The 20,526-nt window shown below is 45.2% G+C and overlaps 1 protein-coding gene across 2 annotated transcripts; it reads left to right on the top strand.

The window, feature by feature from the left end:
- The first annotated feature begins 253 nt into the window (after window positions 1-253).
- RNF8 (ring finger protein 8) lies at window positions 254-19,837 on the top strand. Of its 2 annotated transcripts, none has more exons than XM_077485401.1 (8): window positions 254-443; window positions 2,790-2,918; window positions 3,791-4,432; window positions 8,725-8,796; window positions 11,115-11,204; window positions 14,623-14,730; window positions 16,750-16,961; window positions 19,304-19,501. In XM_077485401.1, the coding sequence occupies exons 1-8, from the start codon at window positions 360-362 to the stop codon at window positions 19,359-19,361; spliced, it is 1,395 nt and encodes a 464-aa protein (XP_077341527.1). In that variant the 5' UTR covers window positions 254-359; the 3' UTR covers window positions 19,362-19,501. The 2 variants fall into 2 exon arrangements, with proteins under 2 accessions (XP_077341527.1, XP_077341526.1); XM_077485400.1 differs by having other exon boundaries at window positions 255-443; window positions 16,750-16,954; window positions 19,304-19,837.
- The last annotated feature ends 689 nt before the right edge of the window (window positions 19,838-20,526 follow it).

Raw genomic sequence — 20,526 nt, 5'->3', positions numbered from 1 at the left:
AAAGCCTAACCGGGCCTGTCAATCATCACGGGGATTTCCTAGTTATGCACCGCCCACCACCCTACCTCCTGAGTGTTCTATATAATCCGTCCCGGTATCACAAGCCCAATCACAGGCCTTCTTTTTTTTATTTCTTCCCCCCGGCAGCAATAATGGATCCTATTGGCTAAACGAGGTCACGTGTGAGCTCTGTGTACATTGCTGAGGCGCAGCGGCGGAGTTTGCTGCCCCCTGTCGGTCGCGTCGAGGATTAATCAGGGGGACGCGCATGCGCGGCTGTGTTCCCCTGACAGAGCGCGCGCGCAGACGGGGGGGGGTTTGTGTGACTGGATGCGGCCTCCGGTGGTTTTCGGTCGGTGATGGCGGAGGACGGGGAGCTGTGCTGGTGTCTGAGGAGAGTAGGGGGAACCCAGGAGCGGCTAATACTGCCGGAGGGGGAAGAGGTGAGAATTGTCCGCCCCACAGGAAGAGAGAGGGGGGCCACCTACCTACCCAGGTGTGAGCTGGGGGGAGACCGGGGACGGGCTTCAATGTGGGAGCAACTAGTACTGTCTGAGAGACCCTTATCCTTCACAGATTTACTATCCAGGAGCGACTGGTACTGTCTGAGGAAACCTCTACTCCCCTCAGTATAGAGGAGCGACTAGTAATGTCTGAGGGAACCTATACCCCCTCAGTATAGAGGAGCGACTAGTAATGTCTGAGGGAACCTATACCCCCTCAGTATAGAGGAGCGACTAGTAATGTCTGAGGGAACCTATACCCCCTCAGTATATCGGAGCAGCTAGTACTGTCTGAGAGACCCACTATCCCTTAGATTTACTTTCCAGGAACAACTAGTACTGTCTGAGGTAACCTCTACCCTCTCGGTACAGAGGAGCGACTAGTACTATCTGAGGGAACCTCTACCCCCTCAGTATAGAGGAGTGACTAGTACTGTCTGAGGGAACATCTACCGCCTCAGTATAGAGGAGCGACTAGTACTGTCTGAGGGAACCTATACCCCCTCAGTATAGAGGAGCGACTAGTACTGTCTGAGGGAACCTCTACCGCCTCAGTATAGAGGAGCGACTAATACTGTCTGAGGGAACCTCTACCCCCTCAGTATAGAGGAGCGACTAGTACTGTCTGAGGGAACCTATACCCCCCTCAGTATATAGGAGCAGCTAGTACTGTCTGAGAGACCCCCCTATCCCTCACATTTACTTTCCAGGAACGACTAGTACTGTCAGAGGGAACCTCTACCCTCTCAGTACAGAGGAGCGACTACTACTGTCTGAGGGAACCTCTACTCCCTCAGTATAGAGGAGCAACTAGTCTGTCTGAGGGAACCTCTACTCCCTCAGTATAGAGGAGCAACTAGTACTGTCTGAGGGAACCTCTACTCCCTCAGTATAGAGGAGCAACTAGTACTGTCTGAGGGAACCTCTACTCCCTCAGTATAGAGGAGCAACTAGTACTGTCTGAGGGAACCTCTACTCCCTCAGTATAGAGGAGCAACTAGTACTGTCTGAGGGAACCTCTACTCCCTCAGTATAGAGGAGCAACTAGTACTGTCTGAGGGAACCTCTACTCCCTCAGTATAGAGGAGCAACTAGTACTGTCTGAGGGAACCTCTACTCCCTCAGTATAGAGGAGCAACTAGTACTGTCTGAGGGAACCTCTACTCCCTCAGTATAGAGGAGCAACTAGTACTGTCTGAGGGAACCTCTACTCCCTCAGTATAGAGGAGCAACTAGTACTGTCTGAGGGAACCTCTACTCCCTCAGTATAGAGGAGCAACTAGTACTGTCTGAGGGAACCTCTACTCCCTCAGTATAGAGGAGCAACTAGTACTGTCTGAGGGAACCTCTACTCCCTCAGTATAGAGGAGCAACTAGTACTGTCTGAGGGAACCTCTACCCCCTCAGTATAAAGGGCGACTAGTACTGTCTGAGGGAACCTTTACCTGAGAATTAATAAATGTTGCCCCCCCCCCCCCCCCCCCATGCCACACAGGAGGGATTATCATTGCCTGGTACTACAATGTACTACCTCATGCAAACATGAATAATACTGCATGTGGGGGTGTAAGGCAAGTACTGACTAAAGGTGGTGGGGTCTGTACCCCATTATGATCCCCATTACATATATTCAGGAACAGTGATGGGGGGGGGTCTGAACCCCCCACTGATTATCATTGCCGCATGGAGGGTGAGGGCAGTGTTGGCTTCAGACAAACTTGGGCCTCATATACATTAACAGTGTAGGGGGCTGTAAAATTTAGGCAGTTGAGTTGTAGTTTTACCACCCCAGCAGCCAAGCTGCAAGTTAACATGGTACCAGTTATCTCATGGCAATGTGTACCATCTGTTGTATTTGCTGGCTAGTACAACTACCACATGTGACCCGTTGACGTGAATAGGTCCCCAACTGCGAGCCTAGGGTTTACAGTGTGGTATTTCAATAGGGAAAAATGGGCATTCTGGTGGCGTCGGCAGGATCATCTCATGAAGGCCTGGGGGCTGCCGTTTAATTGCCCTCTACAACGCTTCCCCAATGTTCCGCCTTCTGTTGCAACTACCATTAAAAAAACCTGGTGTTTCCAGATATTGTGAAGCATGTGCACTTGTACGGTGCAGTGCCTGGGTCTAGCGGTCAGTCGCCATTGTGGCATTCTTGCTGTGCCAGCCAATGTTTGGAATTAAAGAAATGATGTGAAAATGTATCCTTTTAGTAATCCGTGGTGATTTTTACTTTTTTATTTATTTATTTTTTATTTGTGATGATTCATTTTGTCTGTCCAACAGGTGACTGTGGGAAGAGGGATTGGCGTCACCTACCAGCTGGTCTCTTCATCCTCCCCGCTAATGATTTCCCGCACACACTGCATCTTCCGGCAGAACGCACAGGGCCAGTGGACGGCCACCGATAACAGTGTAAGTCTGGGCCTTCCTATGCTTCACTTTACACAGCCTTTCCTATCTCCAGCTGTTTGACTATCACTGCTGTGAGTTTCCTGGCTTCTCCTTCCACATCCATAGATCAGCGCCATTGCTTCTCCTTCCACATCCATAGATCAGCGCCATTGCTTCTCCTTCCACATCCATAGATCAGCGCCATTGCTTCTCCTTCCACATCCATAGATCAGCGCCATTGCTTCTCGGTTCACATCCATAGATCAGCGCCATTGCTTCTCCGTTCACATCCATAGATCAGCGCCATTGCTTCTCCGTTCACATCCATAGATCAGCGCCATTGCTTCTCAGTTCACATCCATAGATCAGCGCCATTGCTTCTCAGTTCACATCCATAGATCAGCGCCATTGCGTCTCGCTTCACATCCATAGATCAGCGCCATTGCGTCTCGCTTCACATCCATAGATCAGCGCCATTGCGTCTCGCTTCACATCCATAGATCAGCGCCATTGCGTCTCGCTTCACATCCATAGATCAGCGCCATTGCGTCTCGCTTCACATCCATAGATCAGCGCCATTGCTTCTCGCTTCACATCCATAGATCAGCGCCATTGCTTCTCGCTTCACATCCATAGATCAGCGCCATTGCTTCTCGCTTCACGTCCATAGATCAGCGCCATTGCTTCTCGCTTCACGTCCATAGATCAGCGCCATTGCTTCTCGCTTCACGTCCATAGATCAGCGCCATTGCTTCTCGCTTCACGTCCATAGATCAGCGCCTTTGCTTCTCGCTTCACATCCATAGATCTGATTTCCTGACCCTGCTTACTACGTGCTTGTTTTTTTTATTTTTTTTGTTTTTGTGATTTATTTCTCCTTGACCAACTTTCAGAGCTTGAATGGAGTGTGGGTGAACAAGGAGAGACTGGATGCAAGCAAACCTTACACACTGACCAAAGGATCCTCTGTTCAGTTTGGAGTACCTCTTCCAAATACGGACAAACCTGAGTTTGAGTATGTACTGGTCCAGGAGAACCTGGGGAAAATCCGACCATTTCTGTTCAGCAAGAGCAAACCTCAGCGAAGCAAGCGCAAACTGAACTGCGAAGATTCCGAGACTCCTGGAACAGAGGTTGGTACCTCCAGTATGTCCAGAGCCAAGCTTCCAAGAAGAGAAGAACAGCTTGGAAAATTGCCAAAGCCTGACCTGTCCAAACAGCCGACAATACTTGCAGAGGAGTCGGACTTGGACATCATGGCGGCTACCCAGCAGCAGTGCATGAACACTTTGCAGATGTCCAGGATGAAAGAGTCTATAGTGGAGCTACGCAGCCTAAACTTTCAGGTCCAGGAAAAACACAAAGACATGCGAAACATGAAAGATCCACAGCAGAGCCCATCGGAGGATACCCATTGTCAGCTGAAATGCAGGCAGGAGCTTATCGATCTCCAGAAACAGATGGTCATCAAGAGAAAAGAGCATCTGCAGAGGGTCAACGAGGTGCAGAGGATGCAAGAGGAGCAGCAGAGCAAAGTAAGAATATATATAGTAGTAATGCGCTGAACCTGAGAAAAATACTTTTGATTCCCTTATCCATACTAAAAGCACGGGTGGGGGAATCTCTATTTGCAGTAACTGGGGAGACGAGGTTGCTTGAATACAATAGCGCTACCCAACAATGACTGCATCTCATAGGTTAGAGGCAGTGTTACTTGCCTTACACTCTCACTTCGGCGCTTTCCTCTTCTCTCTCTTTGGGCTTTAGGCTGTGGGCTGTTTATTGGCATCATTCCATACAATGCCAGGCTAATGGCTCAGCATTGTATGTGGAGGAGGTAGGCATTGGACTGTAGCTGGATCGCCTTAGAATGCTTTGTGGGAACTGGAGCGAGGAATTGGTTGTTGGGTATGTTCTGTTCATCTACCCCTAGGCAAAAAGATGCATTTTACAAGTGTGGGGGGTCCATTCGACTGGCAGTCAATGGTAAAGGTGTGCCCTCTTACACTGGTGAGCAGCAGACGAGACCCTGTCTGTTTGTAGTCAGGGAAGAAGACCCCCCCCCCCCCCCCCCTTATATTGGTGGCTTATTGAAAATGGACCTCTTACACTGGTCGTCAGTACAGAAGGGACTCTCTTGTGTTGGTAGTCCCCTTACTTATACCCATTATGAGAGGGGTTCCCATCATTCCTGCTCTATTATTTTATTAGCAGGTGAAATGGAAGAATCCGGGAAGGCAAAATATAATCAGATTAAACTACAGCTTTAACCATTTTGCTGCCAGATCCATATGTTGTACATACCTGATTTCAGGGGGGGTTTACACACACACACACACACACACACACACTCCCAGTGGATGCAGCAACTGGGCATGTGTGTGTATCGGTCAAGCCAATTACTGGTTGTCAGATGGAAGTGATCCAGTTGCTGGGCGACAGCCCAATGGCTTCAAATCTGATTTATTTTACTCAACCTCATATACTTTACCAACAAAATGGGTAATTTATTGAGTTTGTTTACCTTAAAATTTTAGTGGTGTGTTTTAATTATTTTTTTTGTTTTATTTTTATTTTTTGATCAACCAATATCGTTTTTTCGGTGCCAATATAACGATATTTCAGCCGCCTCTCAGGCCGATGGCCAATATTGTGATATTCTGTAAATTTACAAAAAAAAATAAAAAATTGTTTACTTTTTTCTTAATTTTATTGCTGTCACAAGGAATATAAACATCACTTATGACAGTAATAGGCATGTGACAGGTACTCTTTATGGAGGGATCTGTAAAACCCGAAATCCCTCCTTTGCACTTGAAAGTATTCAAAACGTCAAGATTGCCGTTTTTGAATACTTTACATTTTTTAAAACTGGCGCCTTTTAAGATTCCAGTAATCCGGAAAGTGATGTCATGACATCACTTCTGGGTTACTAGTTCTAAAACCCAAGTGAAGCATCAGCTTTGTTCGAGTCTTCGGCCTAGACCTTTTCGCTAATATCGTGTAACAAAATATTGGAAGTGCCGCTATTTTATTCTCTAGGCCAGGCATGTGCAATTGGCAGAACTACAAGTCCCATGAGGCATAGCAAGACTGACAGCCACGAACTGTTAGGGCTCGGCTCAGCCCTTCTCAGAGCTGACCACTCAGCTGCCGGTAATTGCCAGCTCCCATCTCCCCACATTTACTCAGCTGTTGATGATATCCTGCTCGTCACTCCTGCCTACTTAAGCCATCCAACCCAAAGGTTCTCTGCCTTCGCCTTGGTCAACATCACAGAAACTATCTCCTGCAATCCTGTTCAAGTCTTGCTTTGCTGACATCCCTTCTGGCTTCAGATCCTGCTTGCTGTTCCACTATATTGATCCCTGACTTCTGGCTTGGCTGACTATCTGTTTTGGTTACTTAACTTTGGCTATGTTTTGACTAAGTTTGTTCATTTTACTTTTATTATTAAACAAGTGTGATTTAACTGTACTTCTGCCTCGGCCTGATTTCATGGTTTCTGACACAACCATGACACCCAGACGCAGAGGCATGATGGGACTTGTAGTTTTGCAGCAGCTGGAGGTCAGCTAATTGCATATCCCTGCTCTAGGTTGTATGCTTTCAGAAAGCATATAATGTTTGGGGGTTTTGTGCAATCTTCAGGCCTAAAATTTTTTTTTTTTTTTTTTTTTTTTTAACGTGTGTAAAAAATAAATAAAAAAATTTAGAAATGGCTCTGGCAGTGAAAGGGTTCCTGGCCAGCAATTTACACCTTATTGAACCCAGCTGGTCTGTGCAGTAGCCAGGCAGCAGCTTCTTCAGAAGGGGTGGGGTGTCTCCCCGCAGGTATCTCTCAGGAAAAGCAAAGGAAGTATTTTTGAGATTGTATCAGATAATTGCAAAAGATAATGGATGTTGCGCCCTAAAATATCGTTGATAATGCACTAAAGTGTAGTGATTTATAAAATCAAAACAATGGAAATGTGTCCAGTGTGTGATGAAATAATTTCAATACCAATGTATTGCTACATAAAGTGCGGGTGTGCTAATAGAGTGTGTGTAAGACGAAGTGCAAATAAAGTAAATGGCAGCAGTGAAAACGGTCACAAACAACCAAGTGACAGTGGTGTTTAAAACACTGGTGGTTCTTCGGTGTCCACAGAGCCCCCATAAGTGTACTAAACAATTACCTTACTGCTGTAAGGCGGACAGCGTGTAGAAAGGAGAAGATTTAGTTCCTCAGGGTGGACTGGCTCCTGTCTACTTCTCCTGTCCAAAGGCTTTGTATGCAGGGGAACACTTTCTTTCCTTCCCAGGGTAAGTATCGAGGGCCACTTAGAATACTCATAAAAGAGGAATATAGAGCCTACTATGGTGTAGTATTTTCCATAATATCAGTTTATTAAAAAAAACAATCAATTCTACTCACATTTACATAGATCAGATCACACAGTACACAAAACGAGCAGCGCGCTCCTGTGAGAACACCACTTCCAGTGTCCATAGTGTCTCTACGAAGTGACGTTCTCACACGAGCGCGCTGCTCGTTTTGTGTACTGTGTGATCTGATCTATGTAAATGTGAGTAGAATTGATTGATTTTTTTTTTTTTTTAATAAACCAATGTTATGGCAAATGCTACACCATAGTAGGCTCTATATTCCTCTTTTTTATGAGTATTCTAAGTGGTCCTCGATACTTACCCTGGGAAGGAAAGAAAGTGTTCCCCTGCATACAAAGCCTTTGGACAGGAGAAGTCGACAGGAGCCAGTCCACCCTGAGGATCTAAATCTTCTCCATTCTACACGCTGTCCGCCTTACAGCAGTAAGGTAATTGTTTAGTACACCTATGGGGGGCTCTGTGGACACCGAAGAACCACCAGTGTTTTAAACACCACTGTCACTTGGTTGTTTGTGATCATCGTTTTCACTGCTGCTATTTAGAAATATTTACTTTATTTGCACTTCGTTTTATTAATTACCACTGTGTGCTATGGACTTTATTTTATATTTGTTTTGATAATCAGTGTTTATATTTATTCACACTGTCTGCCTTGGAACACAGTCTTGGTTTTTAAATGTGAGTAGCTGCCAGTTCCCATATGGCTCTGTCGTCTCTCGTCTCTTTATTATTAGCACACTGGCACTTTATGTAGCAATACATTGGTATTGAATTTATTTAATGAGGAAGTAAACCCTGATGAGTTTACTTCCTCTTTCATTCCCTGCAAAGCATAATGGACTACTATGCATCGCATCGCATCGCATAGTAGCCCATTATGTGTCACTTACCTGACACAGGAGCCAGCGATGTCACCGCTGTCCCCTGTAGTCCGCCGCATCCATCTTGCTGGTGGCGTCTCGCAGCTCCGCCGCTGTCATTCGGCGGAGCCGCGATGACGTCACTCCCGCGCATGCGCACGGGAGCCGCCACGCGCGGCAGATCCATTGTTGGAAATGCCGCGCTCAGTGCGCCTGCGCGCCGCTGTTTACGGCACATGCGCCGTAGACAGCGGTGGCTGTCTTCAGGCAAATATCTCCTAAACCGTATAGGTTTAGGAGATATTTCTTGGACCTACAGGTAAACCTTAATCTAGGCTTACCTGTAGGTCAAAGTGGTTTGTTTTGATTTCATTACACTTTAGTGCATTATCAACACTGATATATTAGGAGTGCAACCCCCATTATCTTTTTCTTTTTAGTATTTGAGCTTTGTTTGAGTCATACGGTGTCTGCAGCACCTATTGGCTATATATTTATTTTATTTTTTTTTCCCTTTAGTAGCGCAGGAGCTTTTTTCATATAATTTCTGTATCAGATAATTCTCTTGTCTTTTGTAGAACTCATCCACCGAGTCAAAGGCCGCCGAAGAGGCCCATCTGAAGGAGCAGCTCAGCCAACTTCTGCAAGAGGTAGAGTCCTGTATGGCCATTATCTGTCTAATGAGGGTTTATTTTTAGTGGGACTGCGACATTGCGGCAGACAGATTGGCCACATAACTGAAATTTTTGACACTTTCTTGGGGGGAAACAGTGATGTTATTACAGTAATCAGTGCTAAAAAATATGCACTGTTATTGTACTAATGACACTGGCAGGGAAGCGGTTAACATCAGGGGTGATCAAAGGATTAGGTGTGTTTACTTACTGTATGGGGGGATTGGCTGCCTGGGAAAATACACAGATCAGTCTTCCTGCATAGCAGAAAGATAGGATCTGATCTGTGTTCTCTCCTGTCAGAATGGAGATTGGCCTTGTTTTTACACAGGCAAATCCCCGTTCTGTCACTTCGGGGAACGATTGTGGGCGGCCAATAGACATAGAGTTTGCCCCACCCGCACGTGTGCCCACAAATTGCCGCGTATGAGCTGGTGTACAATGATGGCGATTCACCGTACCCAAGCCACATCGCCGCAGTACTACTGTGGTGGCTGGTCCAATCGGGTCACGACCCGGGGCTGGTGTGCTCGTTCCCGTTGTGGGAAACACAGGGCTCAGGTAAGTAAAAGGGGGGGCTGCTGAGTGACAGAAGGGTTTTTTACCTTAATGCAGAATGCATTAAGGTGAAAAAACACAAGGGTTTACAACCCCTTTAAGTAGTTAACCATTGCAGGGCAATGATTTTTTTATTTATTTTTTTCATGTAAGCTGCAGCTTTTGTTTTTTGTGGGGTTTTATTTTTTTTTATTTTTGTTTTTTTGTTTTGTTTATTTTTTTTGGCTTTTTTTTTTCTGGTTTTGTTTTGTTTTTAGGGATACCTGCACATTTTTAGGTCGGGGAGGGGGGGTGTCATACTTTTACTAACCAATCCTCTGCCCCCCCCCCCCCCCCAGCAGACGACCATCCTCCCCATGCTCTGTTCAGTAGACTGTCCTCACGTCCATTTTGCCTCCATCTTGATGAGGTCAGGACCTTAGACTGCTGGGTCATGGGGAGAAGATGCTGCGGGGGACTGGTCTAGTAGTGAGTAGGATAAGCTAAATAATCTACTATCAAATTTAGTTGGCTAAAGCCCGCTGTCGGCAGCTGACATCACAGAGTCGCTCCAGGTTCTGGAAGGTTCCCGACAATAATATCAGAATCCACTCGGTTAACTGACCGGCAGCTAGATTGACCTTTTGGGGCACTGCAGAGAGCCTAGGCCAGCCGCCCCACTCCCCACCTGAGTGAGTGAGCGCTGGGAAGGGGTAAAGGCGGAGAGCAGTGACTGATAGTCCCCGCTCTCCGCTCAGAGCGGACTGAGAACTGAGCAAACTGGAGCCATCTGATCCCTCCGTTCCAGAGCCGGCGGGGGACAGCTCCAGCATCACACTGATGCTACAGCATGGAGGTGAGTACGTATGTGGTTGTGTGTGTTTGTTTTTTTTTTTGTTTGTTTTTTTAATCCCACGCAGTATTTGGGATCTGTAGGCTGCCATTACTGATCTTTACTGGAAATGCCAGTTACTTGGCTGTCATGCTGATAGTTTTACTGTTGGTCGAGCAAACAAAAAACCCAGATTTGTCTATGAACTGCCTTAACCTGTAGAAAGATTTCAGCAAAGACTATGCAGTAATGAGAGTTTAACAGTTTGGAAGGATCCATTGGTTTAAAGAGTAACTCCACTTTTGTTGAGGGGAAAAAATCCCCTCTGGGTGATCTCTGTACATTACAAGGATTTTAACAAACTTTGTTGCAGATTCCTACTTTTTATTTTTTATTTTTTTTTATTTTTTGTTTTTCTGAAGAAATTGTTGTTTGGCTTTCCTACATGGACAGAAACAATCTAATCAGAGTGGTTTTCATAATTATGAACCCAGCTGCTGCACCTGCAGGGCCTCAATGAAAGCTGCCGGGCCTGCATCCCCTTTTTTTTAGACGCGATTTTCCCTTTAGCAGTATCTCACCAAAAATGAAATTTTTGTTGCAGGGGATGCCTGATATCTGACTTGTATCTTAGTGCAGACTTCTGGGGAAAAAAAAAAATCAGTGAGCCAATCACAGAAGCAGGAAGTGATGTTTCTGGGGGGTGTTCTGTACACTTTATGTATACAGGACACCTCCCAGGTTGCCATATTGCATTTTACAGAAAATTACAAAGCTGCAGATTGAAAATTAAAGGTAATTTTTTTTTAATAACAACCAATTATAATATGACTTTTATTGCAATTGTATACGCTATATACCCCCCAAAAACGTAAGTGCACTTACCCTTTAATTTAATTCCAGCCCTCTGCTAATGTTTTCCCAGCATTCGCTGCTCATGGAAGAGCTGAATCGCCACCATTGGGATTTTGAGCAGATTATTCAGGACAAGAACCGAGAACTACAGGAGACAAAGGTGACGTGTGATGTACACAGACTTTTCATTTCCTATAAGATCCTTTCCTATTGGCTCATTAGACCTGGGACAAACAAGTCAGAAAGCAGAGAGCCCCACCCTATCCAATTTACAGTGTGCTGTACAGTGCATCTGGAAAGTAGTCACAGCGCTTCACTTTTTCCACATTTTCTTTGTTACAGCCTTATTGTAAATTGGATTAAATTCATTATTTTCCTCCAAAATTCTACAAACTATTCCCCATAATGACAACGTGAAAGACGTTTGTTTTGAAATCTTTGCATATTTATTAAAAATAAAAAAAACTGGAAAATCCCCATGTACATAAGTATCGCAGCCTTTGCCATGACACTCAAAATTTGAGTTCAGGTGCCTCCTGTTTCCACTCATCATACTTGAGATGTTTCTACAACTTGATTGGAGTCCACCTGTGGTACATTCAGTTGATTGGAGATGATTCGGAAAGGCACACCCCTGTCTATAGAAGGTCCCACAGGTAACAGTGCATGTCAGAGCACAAACCAAGCCATGAAGTCCATGGAATTGTCTGTAGACCTCCGAGACAGGACTGTATGGAGGCACAGATCTGGGGAAGGGTACAGAAAAATGTCTGCAGCATTGGAGGTCCCAATGAGTACAGTGGCTTCCATCATTCGTAAATGGAAGAAGTTTGGAACCACCGGGACTCACCCTAGAGCGGGCCGTCTGGGGGCAGAAGGGACTTAGTCAGGGAGGTGACCAAGAATACCCGATGGTCACTCTGACAGAGCTCCAGCGTTTCTCTGTAAAGAGAGGAGAACCTTCCAGAAGAACAACCATCTCTGCAGCACTCCACCAATCAGGCCTGTATGGTAGAGTGGCCAGACGGAAGCCACTCCTCAGTAAAAGGCACATGACAGCCCCGCCTGGAGTTTTCCAAATGGCACCTGAAGGACTCTCAGACCATGAGAAACAAAATTCCCTGGTCTGATGAAAAAAAAAAGATTGAACTCTTTGGCCTGAATGACAAGCGTCATGTCTGGAGGAAACCAGGTGCATCTCATCACCTGGCCAATACCATCCCTACAGTGAAGCATGGTGATGGCAGAATCATGCTGTGGGGATGTTTTTCAGCGACAGGAACTGGGAGACTAGTCAGGATCGAGGGAAAGATGAATGCAGCAATGTACAGAAACATCCTTGATCAAAACCTGCTCCAGAGTACTCTGGACCTCAGACTGGGGTGAAGGTTCATCTTCCAACAGGACAACGACCCTAAGCACACAGCCAAGATAACAAAGGAGTGGCTATGGGACAACTCTGTGAATGTCCTTGAGTGGCCCAGCCAGAGCCCGGACTTGAACCCGATTGAACATCTCTGGAGAGATCTGAAGATGGCTGTGCACCGACACTCCCCATCCAACCTGATGGAGCTGGAGAGGTCCTGCAAAGAAGAATGGGAGAAACTGCCCAAAAATAGGTGTGCCGAGCTTGTAGCATCATACTCAAAAAGACTGGAGGCTGTAATTGGTGCCAAAGGAGCTTCACCAAAGTATTGAGCAAAGGCTGTGATACTTCTGTACATGTGAATTTTTTTCTTTTGAACAAATTTGCAAAGATTTCAAACAAGCTTCTTTCATGATGTCATTATGGGGGAAGGTTTGTAGAATTTTGAGGCAAATAATGTATTTAATCCATTTTGGACTTAGGCTGTAACATAACAAAATGTGGAAAAAGTGAGGAGCTGTGAATACTTTCCAGATGCACTGTACATAGCTTCCTAAAAACATCTCAGCAGTCCTCTTAAGTGCTGAGCCATGGTGCAGGCAGCAGGCTGACTTTTTTTGGGAGGAGTTATGCAAATATCAAAATGCCTTGATGGGTGGGCGTCAGTCTGGAGTGGAGTGGTGGGAGTTTCTAGGAAAGTTGTATTTGCATTATAATGTCCACATGTAATGCTGAGCTTCCATGATTGAAAGAAACGAAATCCAATGAATGAACAGAGTGGAGGCCAGAGACCTACTGGAGAGCTTAGATGATGCTGGACGTCCTCCAGCCAGAAAATGAGGTGGGGCTCTATCTGACTTGCTGCAGCCTCTAATGAATAATGTGAGGAGCTCACAGTGTGCAGGGAAATCGGAGTAAGCAACTTCAGTGCAGGAGAGGAGAGTGGTGTCCAGGTGTCTGTATCCCACGCATAGATCTTTGCTGTAAACTGACACAGGAAGGGCTCAAGCTTTAACCATTTCAGCCCTGGAAGATTTTACCCCCTTCCTGACCAGAGCATTTTTTGCAATTCGGCAGGGCTTCGCCTTAACTGACAATTGCGCGGTCGTGCGACGTTGCACCCAAACAAAATTGACTTCCTTTTTTCCCCCCACAAATAGAGCTTTCTTTTTGTGGTATTTGATCACCTCTGCGGTTTTTACCTTTTTTTTTTTTTTTTTTTTTTTTGCGCTATAAACAAAAAAGAGCAGCAATTTTTGAAAAAAAACGCAATATTTTTTACTCTTTGCTATAATATCCACAATATATATATATATATAAAAATGTTTTTCCTCAGTTTAGACCGATATGTATTCTTGTACATATTTTTGGTTAAAAAAATCGCAATAAGCGTATATTGATTGGTTTGCGCAAAAGTTATAGCGTCTACAAAATAGGGGATAGACTTATGGCTTTATTATTATTTTTGTCTTTTTTTACTAGTAATGGCGGCGATCTGATCTAGATATAGAGATATAGATAGAGAGATATCTCTCTATTGCTATAGAGAGAGATATATATATCTCTCTCTTCTCTATAGAAAGAGATGTATATCTCTCTCTCTCTCTCTTCTCTATAGAGAGAGATGTATATCTCTCTCTCTCTCTCTCTCTCTCTCTTCTCTATAGAGAGAGATGTATATCTCTCTCTCCTCTATCTTCTCTATCTCTAGAGAGAGAGAGAGATAAATCTGTGACATTACGTCGGACAATTTTGACACGTTTGGGAACGTTGGCATTTTTGCAGCAATCGTTGCTATAAATTTGCATTGATTACTGTAAAAATGTCACTGGCAGTGAAGCGGGTTAACCACTAGGGGGCAGTGAAGGGGTTAAGTGTGTCCTAGTATGTGTTCTAACTGAAGGGGAGAGGGGACTGTGCAGGGGAGATGACGGATCGTCTGTTCCTACTCTGTTCTTCCCTCAAAGAACTGGAAACTGTCTCTGTTCCCCGAGCGATCGAGCCAGGCGGTGACCGTGACCACCAGGCACTCGCATCGTCTATGGTATCAATGTCCCATGGCGGCGATTCGCGCAGCCTAGCCATGTTGCCGCAGTTCAACTGCGGCGGTTGGTCGGCATGCGGTTAAACGTATTGTGGTGGGTTTCAAGCAAGCGGAAGATTCTGGGGTCGGTGCTTAATTTGTAACCGCTGTCATGGCTGTCTCTTACAGAAGGAAAAGGAGAAGGTGGAGGCTCAGAAGGAGGAAGTTCTCAATCATATGAACGATGTCTTGGACAACGAACTGCAGTGCATCATCTGTTCCGAGAATTTCATAGAGGTGAGCCGGTTTTCGGAGTATACATGATATGGCCAATAGTCTGGGGAGCCCTGACAATGCACCTATGTAGCGACGATGGACATCCCATTCCCAAACCATGCCCATTAATATGGAGCTGCCCCTCCTCCATTGTGGCTGTACCACCCGCCATTCTTCTTGGGGAATTGTACCCATTTGTGAGGTCAAGTACTGATGAATGAGAAGACCTGGCTCACCACCGATGTTCCAATTCATCCCAAATGTGGTCAGTAGGGTTGAGGTCAGGGCTTTGTACAGGACACTTGAGTTCCTCCACACCAAAACTGGTCACACCATGTCTTGATGGAGCTGGTCAGGGCTCATGGCAATGGGTGACGTCTGCAGTATTGCAGTCTCTGAAATGTGTTGCCACCTTTTTTATGCTGCGGAGACATAAAGCATCAGTGTAGCATGACAAGTTTGAGACCTTTTGGAAGGTGGAGCTGTTCCTGTATATGCATTTCAGCTCTTAGCATTTAGAACAGGGTTCCTCAAAATAAAAAATTTACACCCCCTCTCTCCCTCCCAATCAAAGGTCAATGGGACTGTCCAAGGGGTCAAAGGCTTAAGTGTCTTAGTAAATGTCAATGGGCAATACAGTTCATTGCAGTCAATTAATCTTTTGAGGGCTCTCTAGAACTCCACACCAGTCCTTGGTTCTGAAAGTGAGATGGCCAGTGGTGAGACGTTACCCAGAGTTGGATGGGCAGCTGCCAGTGAGAGTTGCCTTGAGTTGTCAGCTGTTACTGGTTTTGTTTACCAGCATGTTGTGCATCTGTTACCTTTAACTACTCAATCCCCCCCCCCCCCCCCCACTTCCTGGGAAAGATATACAGTATGTATGTGTTCCCTTCTGGTACTGGACTATATACAACAGGGGTGCCCAACCAGTGGCCCGCGGAGCCCTCTGATGTGGCCCGCGACCTCCTGCTCTGGGATGGCTGCTTGGCAAGCTCAGATCACCGATCCGTCATCCTAGAGCCTCAGTGTTGTGAATGAAGCTGGCGACTGAGAAAGCAAGTGGCTGTGGAGCAGAGCCGCATAAGCCAATGCTTCCTGTATAGCGCTGGCTCCTGTCACAGCCGAAGTGACACCAAATATGGCCATATCTGTTCTGCAGTGGGTACTGGGCTGCTTTCAAACTGATCCGCAGATGCACCACCTACCTCGAAGGGCCCATAGAGTGGGTTGTATCCATGTCTGCTCTCTATATGCAGAGTGGACACAGACCTGTCATCCGTCCGCTGCACTCATTGTGGCCCTCGACTGGTTACCAAGTCGCTTAATGCCCCTTTCACACAGGACTGCATATTGTGCAGGAAAGGAGTGCAGAGAGTTTGGAGGAGCCTGACTGAAATGCGATCTTGCTTGTGGGCGGAGCCTATGGATGATTGAGGGATGTACATAGCTTGGCTTGATCTTTTAAAGCGTACTGTTTAAGGACATCTGGTAAGGAGCCAATCCTCACTTTCGGTGGTGGTGCACTACAATATACGCTGAGATTTCGAACAGGATACTGAGAGTTGATTTTTAAAAAATTATATCTGACACGTGGTGGTTTGAGTTTTCACTGACTTTTCTTTAACAATTGGATAATTGGACACTTTATCATTGAGAGTTTTTTAGTTCATTCTTGTTTTCTTGGTTTGTGTTGATGTATATGCATTTAAAGTCACTTTTTTGCACACATTGTGATAAGGTTGTAGATGTTGTAATTTTGCACCATTTATAACAGACTTAAGATGTATTATTGCTGTTGATGCACACTTATGATTATAATTTTAACACCAAATTTTTTTTTACAGGTATTAGGTATTGATACAACTATTTGTTGATATTGCAACATAATTTTTTATATGTTAAATTTCCTTTAGGGGAAGCACATACCCTAAGTTCATTCTTAGGACAGCGCGGTTCTTTTTTGGGTCACGATTAAATCTGGTTGCTAGGGGTTATTCCACACTTTGACATCCTCCTGTATTATTTTTCTTGGTACATCAGGCTGTCACCCTCAGCTGTGCGCACAGCTTCTGTTCCTTCTGCATCCAGTCATGGCGGAAGCGGAAGGACGAGTGCCCCATCTGCCGGCAGGAGATAAAGTCCCAGACTCGGTCCCTCGTCCTGGACAACTGCATTAACCGAATGGTGGACAAACTGAGCCAGGAGATGAAGGATCGGAGGATGGCTCTGATCCTAGAGCGTAAAGGTGAGAGGTGGGTGACCACTGCATGACAACTACGACCTGCTAGATCTGCTCCACTCCGAGCTACAGGTGACACCCCCCCCCCTTCCACTTCCAGAGCTGCTACAGGTGACCCCCCCCCCCCAACCTAGAGCCTGCTACAGGTGACCCCCCCCCCCCCCACTCCCTGAGCTGCTACAGGTGACCCGCTCCCTGAGCTGCTGCAGGCGACCCCCCCCCCCGCTCCCACAGCTGTTATACATCCCCCCCCCATCCCCCCCCCCCTAGTCACAGAGTTGTCTGTATAAGCCAGAAAGTACTGCTCGAAAGCCCATGACCAGGTCACTGATGGAAGATGCCAGACTGGAGCTTGTCCTGTGCACCCCAAACCAACAGCTGCGGCATGTTAAGAAAACCAATAGACTGCGGCATGTTAAGATTCAGAATGCTGAAACTTTATTACTGTGAACAAATGGACAAAGGAGCCCCTGCCCGAAAACCTCCTCTGCTGGCCCTGGGTAAAATATTTCCCCTTAATTTGGCCATAAATGATGGTTTCTTTTTTATTTATTTTTTTTGTTCAGCTAGCGGGCTGAAAAAAAACCTTCCTCCATCCACACAAGCAAGGTGGGTGAAGGAATCCCCCCCCCCCGCCAGAGCTTTGCAGATGCTGATCAAGGGCAGCACAGTAGTTTAGTGGTTAGCACTTTCACCTAGCAGCTAATAGGGTTGCTGGTTCAAATCCCGACCACAACACTACCTGCCTGGAGTTTGCATGTTCTCCCTGTGCCTGCGTGGGTTTCCTCCGGGTGCTCCGGTTTCCTCCCACACTCCAAAGACATGCAGGTAGGTTAATTAGACCCTGTCCAAAAAAAATAAAATTGCCCATAATATGTGTATGTCTATGTTGTAAGTGTGTCGAGACTCTACAGGTTAAAGGACCACATAAATGGCTGCAGATGGACGCCGGTGGCAAGGAAAGCGCCCTGAGGCGATTCAGTTCGTATCGGTAGCGCTATACAAGTCAGTCATTCATTCAGCGATGTTTTGCAGCCTAAACATTTTACAGCTTGTCCTTTTTGATAGAAGTCAGTATGAGAAATGAATTCTGTTGAACGGGGGACATCCACACACATCTCCAAATATGTATAAACAGATCAGAGCAGCTGTTCTCCACTAGGGGGCGCATAGTGTCTATTTATCCCGCTACTTTTTGCAGTAATACTCATAGCATCTGTGTTCATTTAAAATCGATTATATCACAAAGGTGAGTACACCCCTCACCTCTCACATTTTTGTAAATAATTTCTTCTATCTTTTTCATGTGACAACACTGAAGAAATGACACTTGTCCACAATGTAAAGTAGTGAGTGTACAGCTTGTATAACAGTGTAAATTTGCCGTCCCCTCAAAATAACTCAACACACGGCCATTAATGTCTAAACCGCTGGCAACAAAAGTGAGTACACCGCTAAGTGAAAATGTCCAAATTGGGCCCAAAGTGTCAATATTTTGTGTGTGTAAATTATTTAGTGTATTTTTTTTTTCCAAAAAAATTGCCTTTGAAAGACATCTGCGCAAATGCCGTGTGACATAAAATATTGCATCCACCGCTATTTTATTCCCTAGGATCTCTGCTAAAAATATATATATAATTTTTGGGGGTTCCAAGTGATTTTCTGGCAGAAAATACAGGATTTTTCTTTACTTGTAAGCAACAAGTGTCAGAAAAGATTTAGTCTTTAAATGGTTAAACTGAGAACTTCTACACACAGAGCTCAGTTTGTTTATAAGTATAAACATTGTATCTCTTTGCTCTTTTCTTGGCAGACTGCCCAGAGAGGAAACAAGTCGCTTCACTGAAGACTCAGGCAACTTGCATTGACTTCTATTACGGAAGTCATTTGCACGTAGTGCTGTAGTTATAATCGGCCTTTTTATGAGCACAATCGGCCGATGCCGATTAATTAAAAAAATGGCAAATATCGGCCGGCCGATATATCGGTCGACCTCTAGCCTTAACCCTCCTGGGCATGGAGGTCACCAGAGCCTCACAGGTTGTCACTGGAGTCCTCTTCCCCTCCTCCATGACGACATCACAGAGCTGGTGGATGTTGGAGACCTTGCGCTCCTCCACCTTCCATTTGAGGATGCCCCACAGATGATCAATAGGGTTTAGGTCTGGAGACATGCTTGGCCAGTCCATCACCTTTACCCGAATACACGATTTATTGATGATTTTTTTTATTTTTTTTTGATGTGGGCTTAGTGACACTTTGAGATCTTCATAGCAGGATTACAAGAATTGTTATAAAAAAAAAAAAAAATTGAACATGACGTGTGTAATGAAGTTTGTCTTCTTTGCTTGGCAGATCTGGCGCAGTCAACAATTCCAACGCCAATCCTAATCCCCGCACCCACAGAGAGTGACAGCAGCTCCTCGGATCTCTCCTTCATCTCCATCCTTGACAGCAGCGATGACGGCGATCTGGAGGAAAGCGACGACTTCGGGGATTCCTCAATTGACAGCGAGCTGAGCCTGGACTCCGGGGACGACTATGAAGACTTGTTCTTCCACCAGTGAATGATGCCGGTGGGCCCACGAGGCCGGTCTCCCCCCCTCGGGGAGCTCAGATAAACAATGATTGCCGACCACATGACTTTGTATATAGTGAGCACAGCTGCAGGAGTTTGTGTGTTTTTTTTTTTTTTTTTTTGAACAGGTCTATTTATTTGCTTTGTATAGTGTACAGCCGAGGACACTCTCGCTCTCTCTCACACACACACTCTCCATTTTGGGAACAATATTTTGTGTTTTTATTATTTTTGTTTTGTTGTCAGAAGCAATTTATAATTATACATGTGGGGTGTTGTGTACATTAAAGTGTATGTTACCCCAAAACTCATCTCACTTGTATGTCGGATTTATTTTGTGTAAAGTAAATCTAGGCTGCACCTTTGTCTGCTTCCGTTCCTCTGGAATACTTTATGGTCCTGCCAGTTCCCATTCTCAACCACTTAAAGACCAGGCCCCTATTTCTAGGGCTGCAACTAACGATTATTTTCATAAACGATTAGTTGGCCGATTTATTGTTTCGATTAATCGAATAATCTGTTAATAACCTAAAAACAAAAAAAAAGGTAATTTTGCTGCAATTTGCATTTTTTACATATTTCTTTGGCCAATTTGTTGTTGGGCAGATTAAAAAACACAAATTGCCACAAAAACACATTATTACATGCTTTTCTGCAGCTTCTCCATTAAAGTATATTGAACAAAAAAAAAATAGCACCGTTTTGCGTTAAAAAAAAAGTCCTTGTCTTTTCCAAATACGCAGCAGCTGAAAAAAATCATGGATGTGAACGTGTCCCATAGGAAACCATGTAAATGAACTGTAGTGTGTTTATGCAAAAAAAGCACCAAAAAACACAGAGGTGTGACCCAGGCCTGAGATGTTTAGTAACATAATGGGGTTAAAAAACTAAAATTAGTACAACAAAAGCAAATAATTGCTACTGTAAGGGGTTAATTTTTTACTATGGGACAGTGAGTAATATTTACAGTAGCGATTTGCTCTTTGTACTATAAAGGGCT

This window comes from Lithobates pipiens, unplaced genomic scaffold (genome assembly GCF_037356315.1).
Source record: "Lithobates pipiens isolate NorthernLeopardFrog02 unplaced genomic scaffold, aLitPip1_a1.2 Scaffold_18, whole genome shotgun sequence".
In the NCBI taxonomy this organism is placed as follows: domain Eukaryota; kingdom Metazoa; phylum Chordata; class Amphibia; order Anura; family Ranidae; genus Lithobates; species Lithobates pipiens.
This window is presented reverse-complemented; position numbering and strand designations above follow the sequence as displayed.

Excerpts from the sequence above, each read along its gene's own strand:
- RNF8 (XM_077485400.1), top strand. The coding sequence starts at position 360 with ATGGCGGAGGACGGGGAGCTGTGCTGGTGTCTGAGGAGAGTAGGGGGA. Across the intron at positions 11,205-14,622 it reads GAGAACTACAGGAGACAAAG|AAGGAAAAGGAGAAGGTGGA; the intron begins GTGACGTGTGAT and ends TGTCTCTTACAG. Across the intron at positions 14,731-16,749 it reads GTTCCGAGAATTTCATAGAG|GCTGTCACCCTCAGCTGTGC; the intron begins GTGAGCCGGTTT and ends TTGGTACATCAG.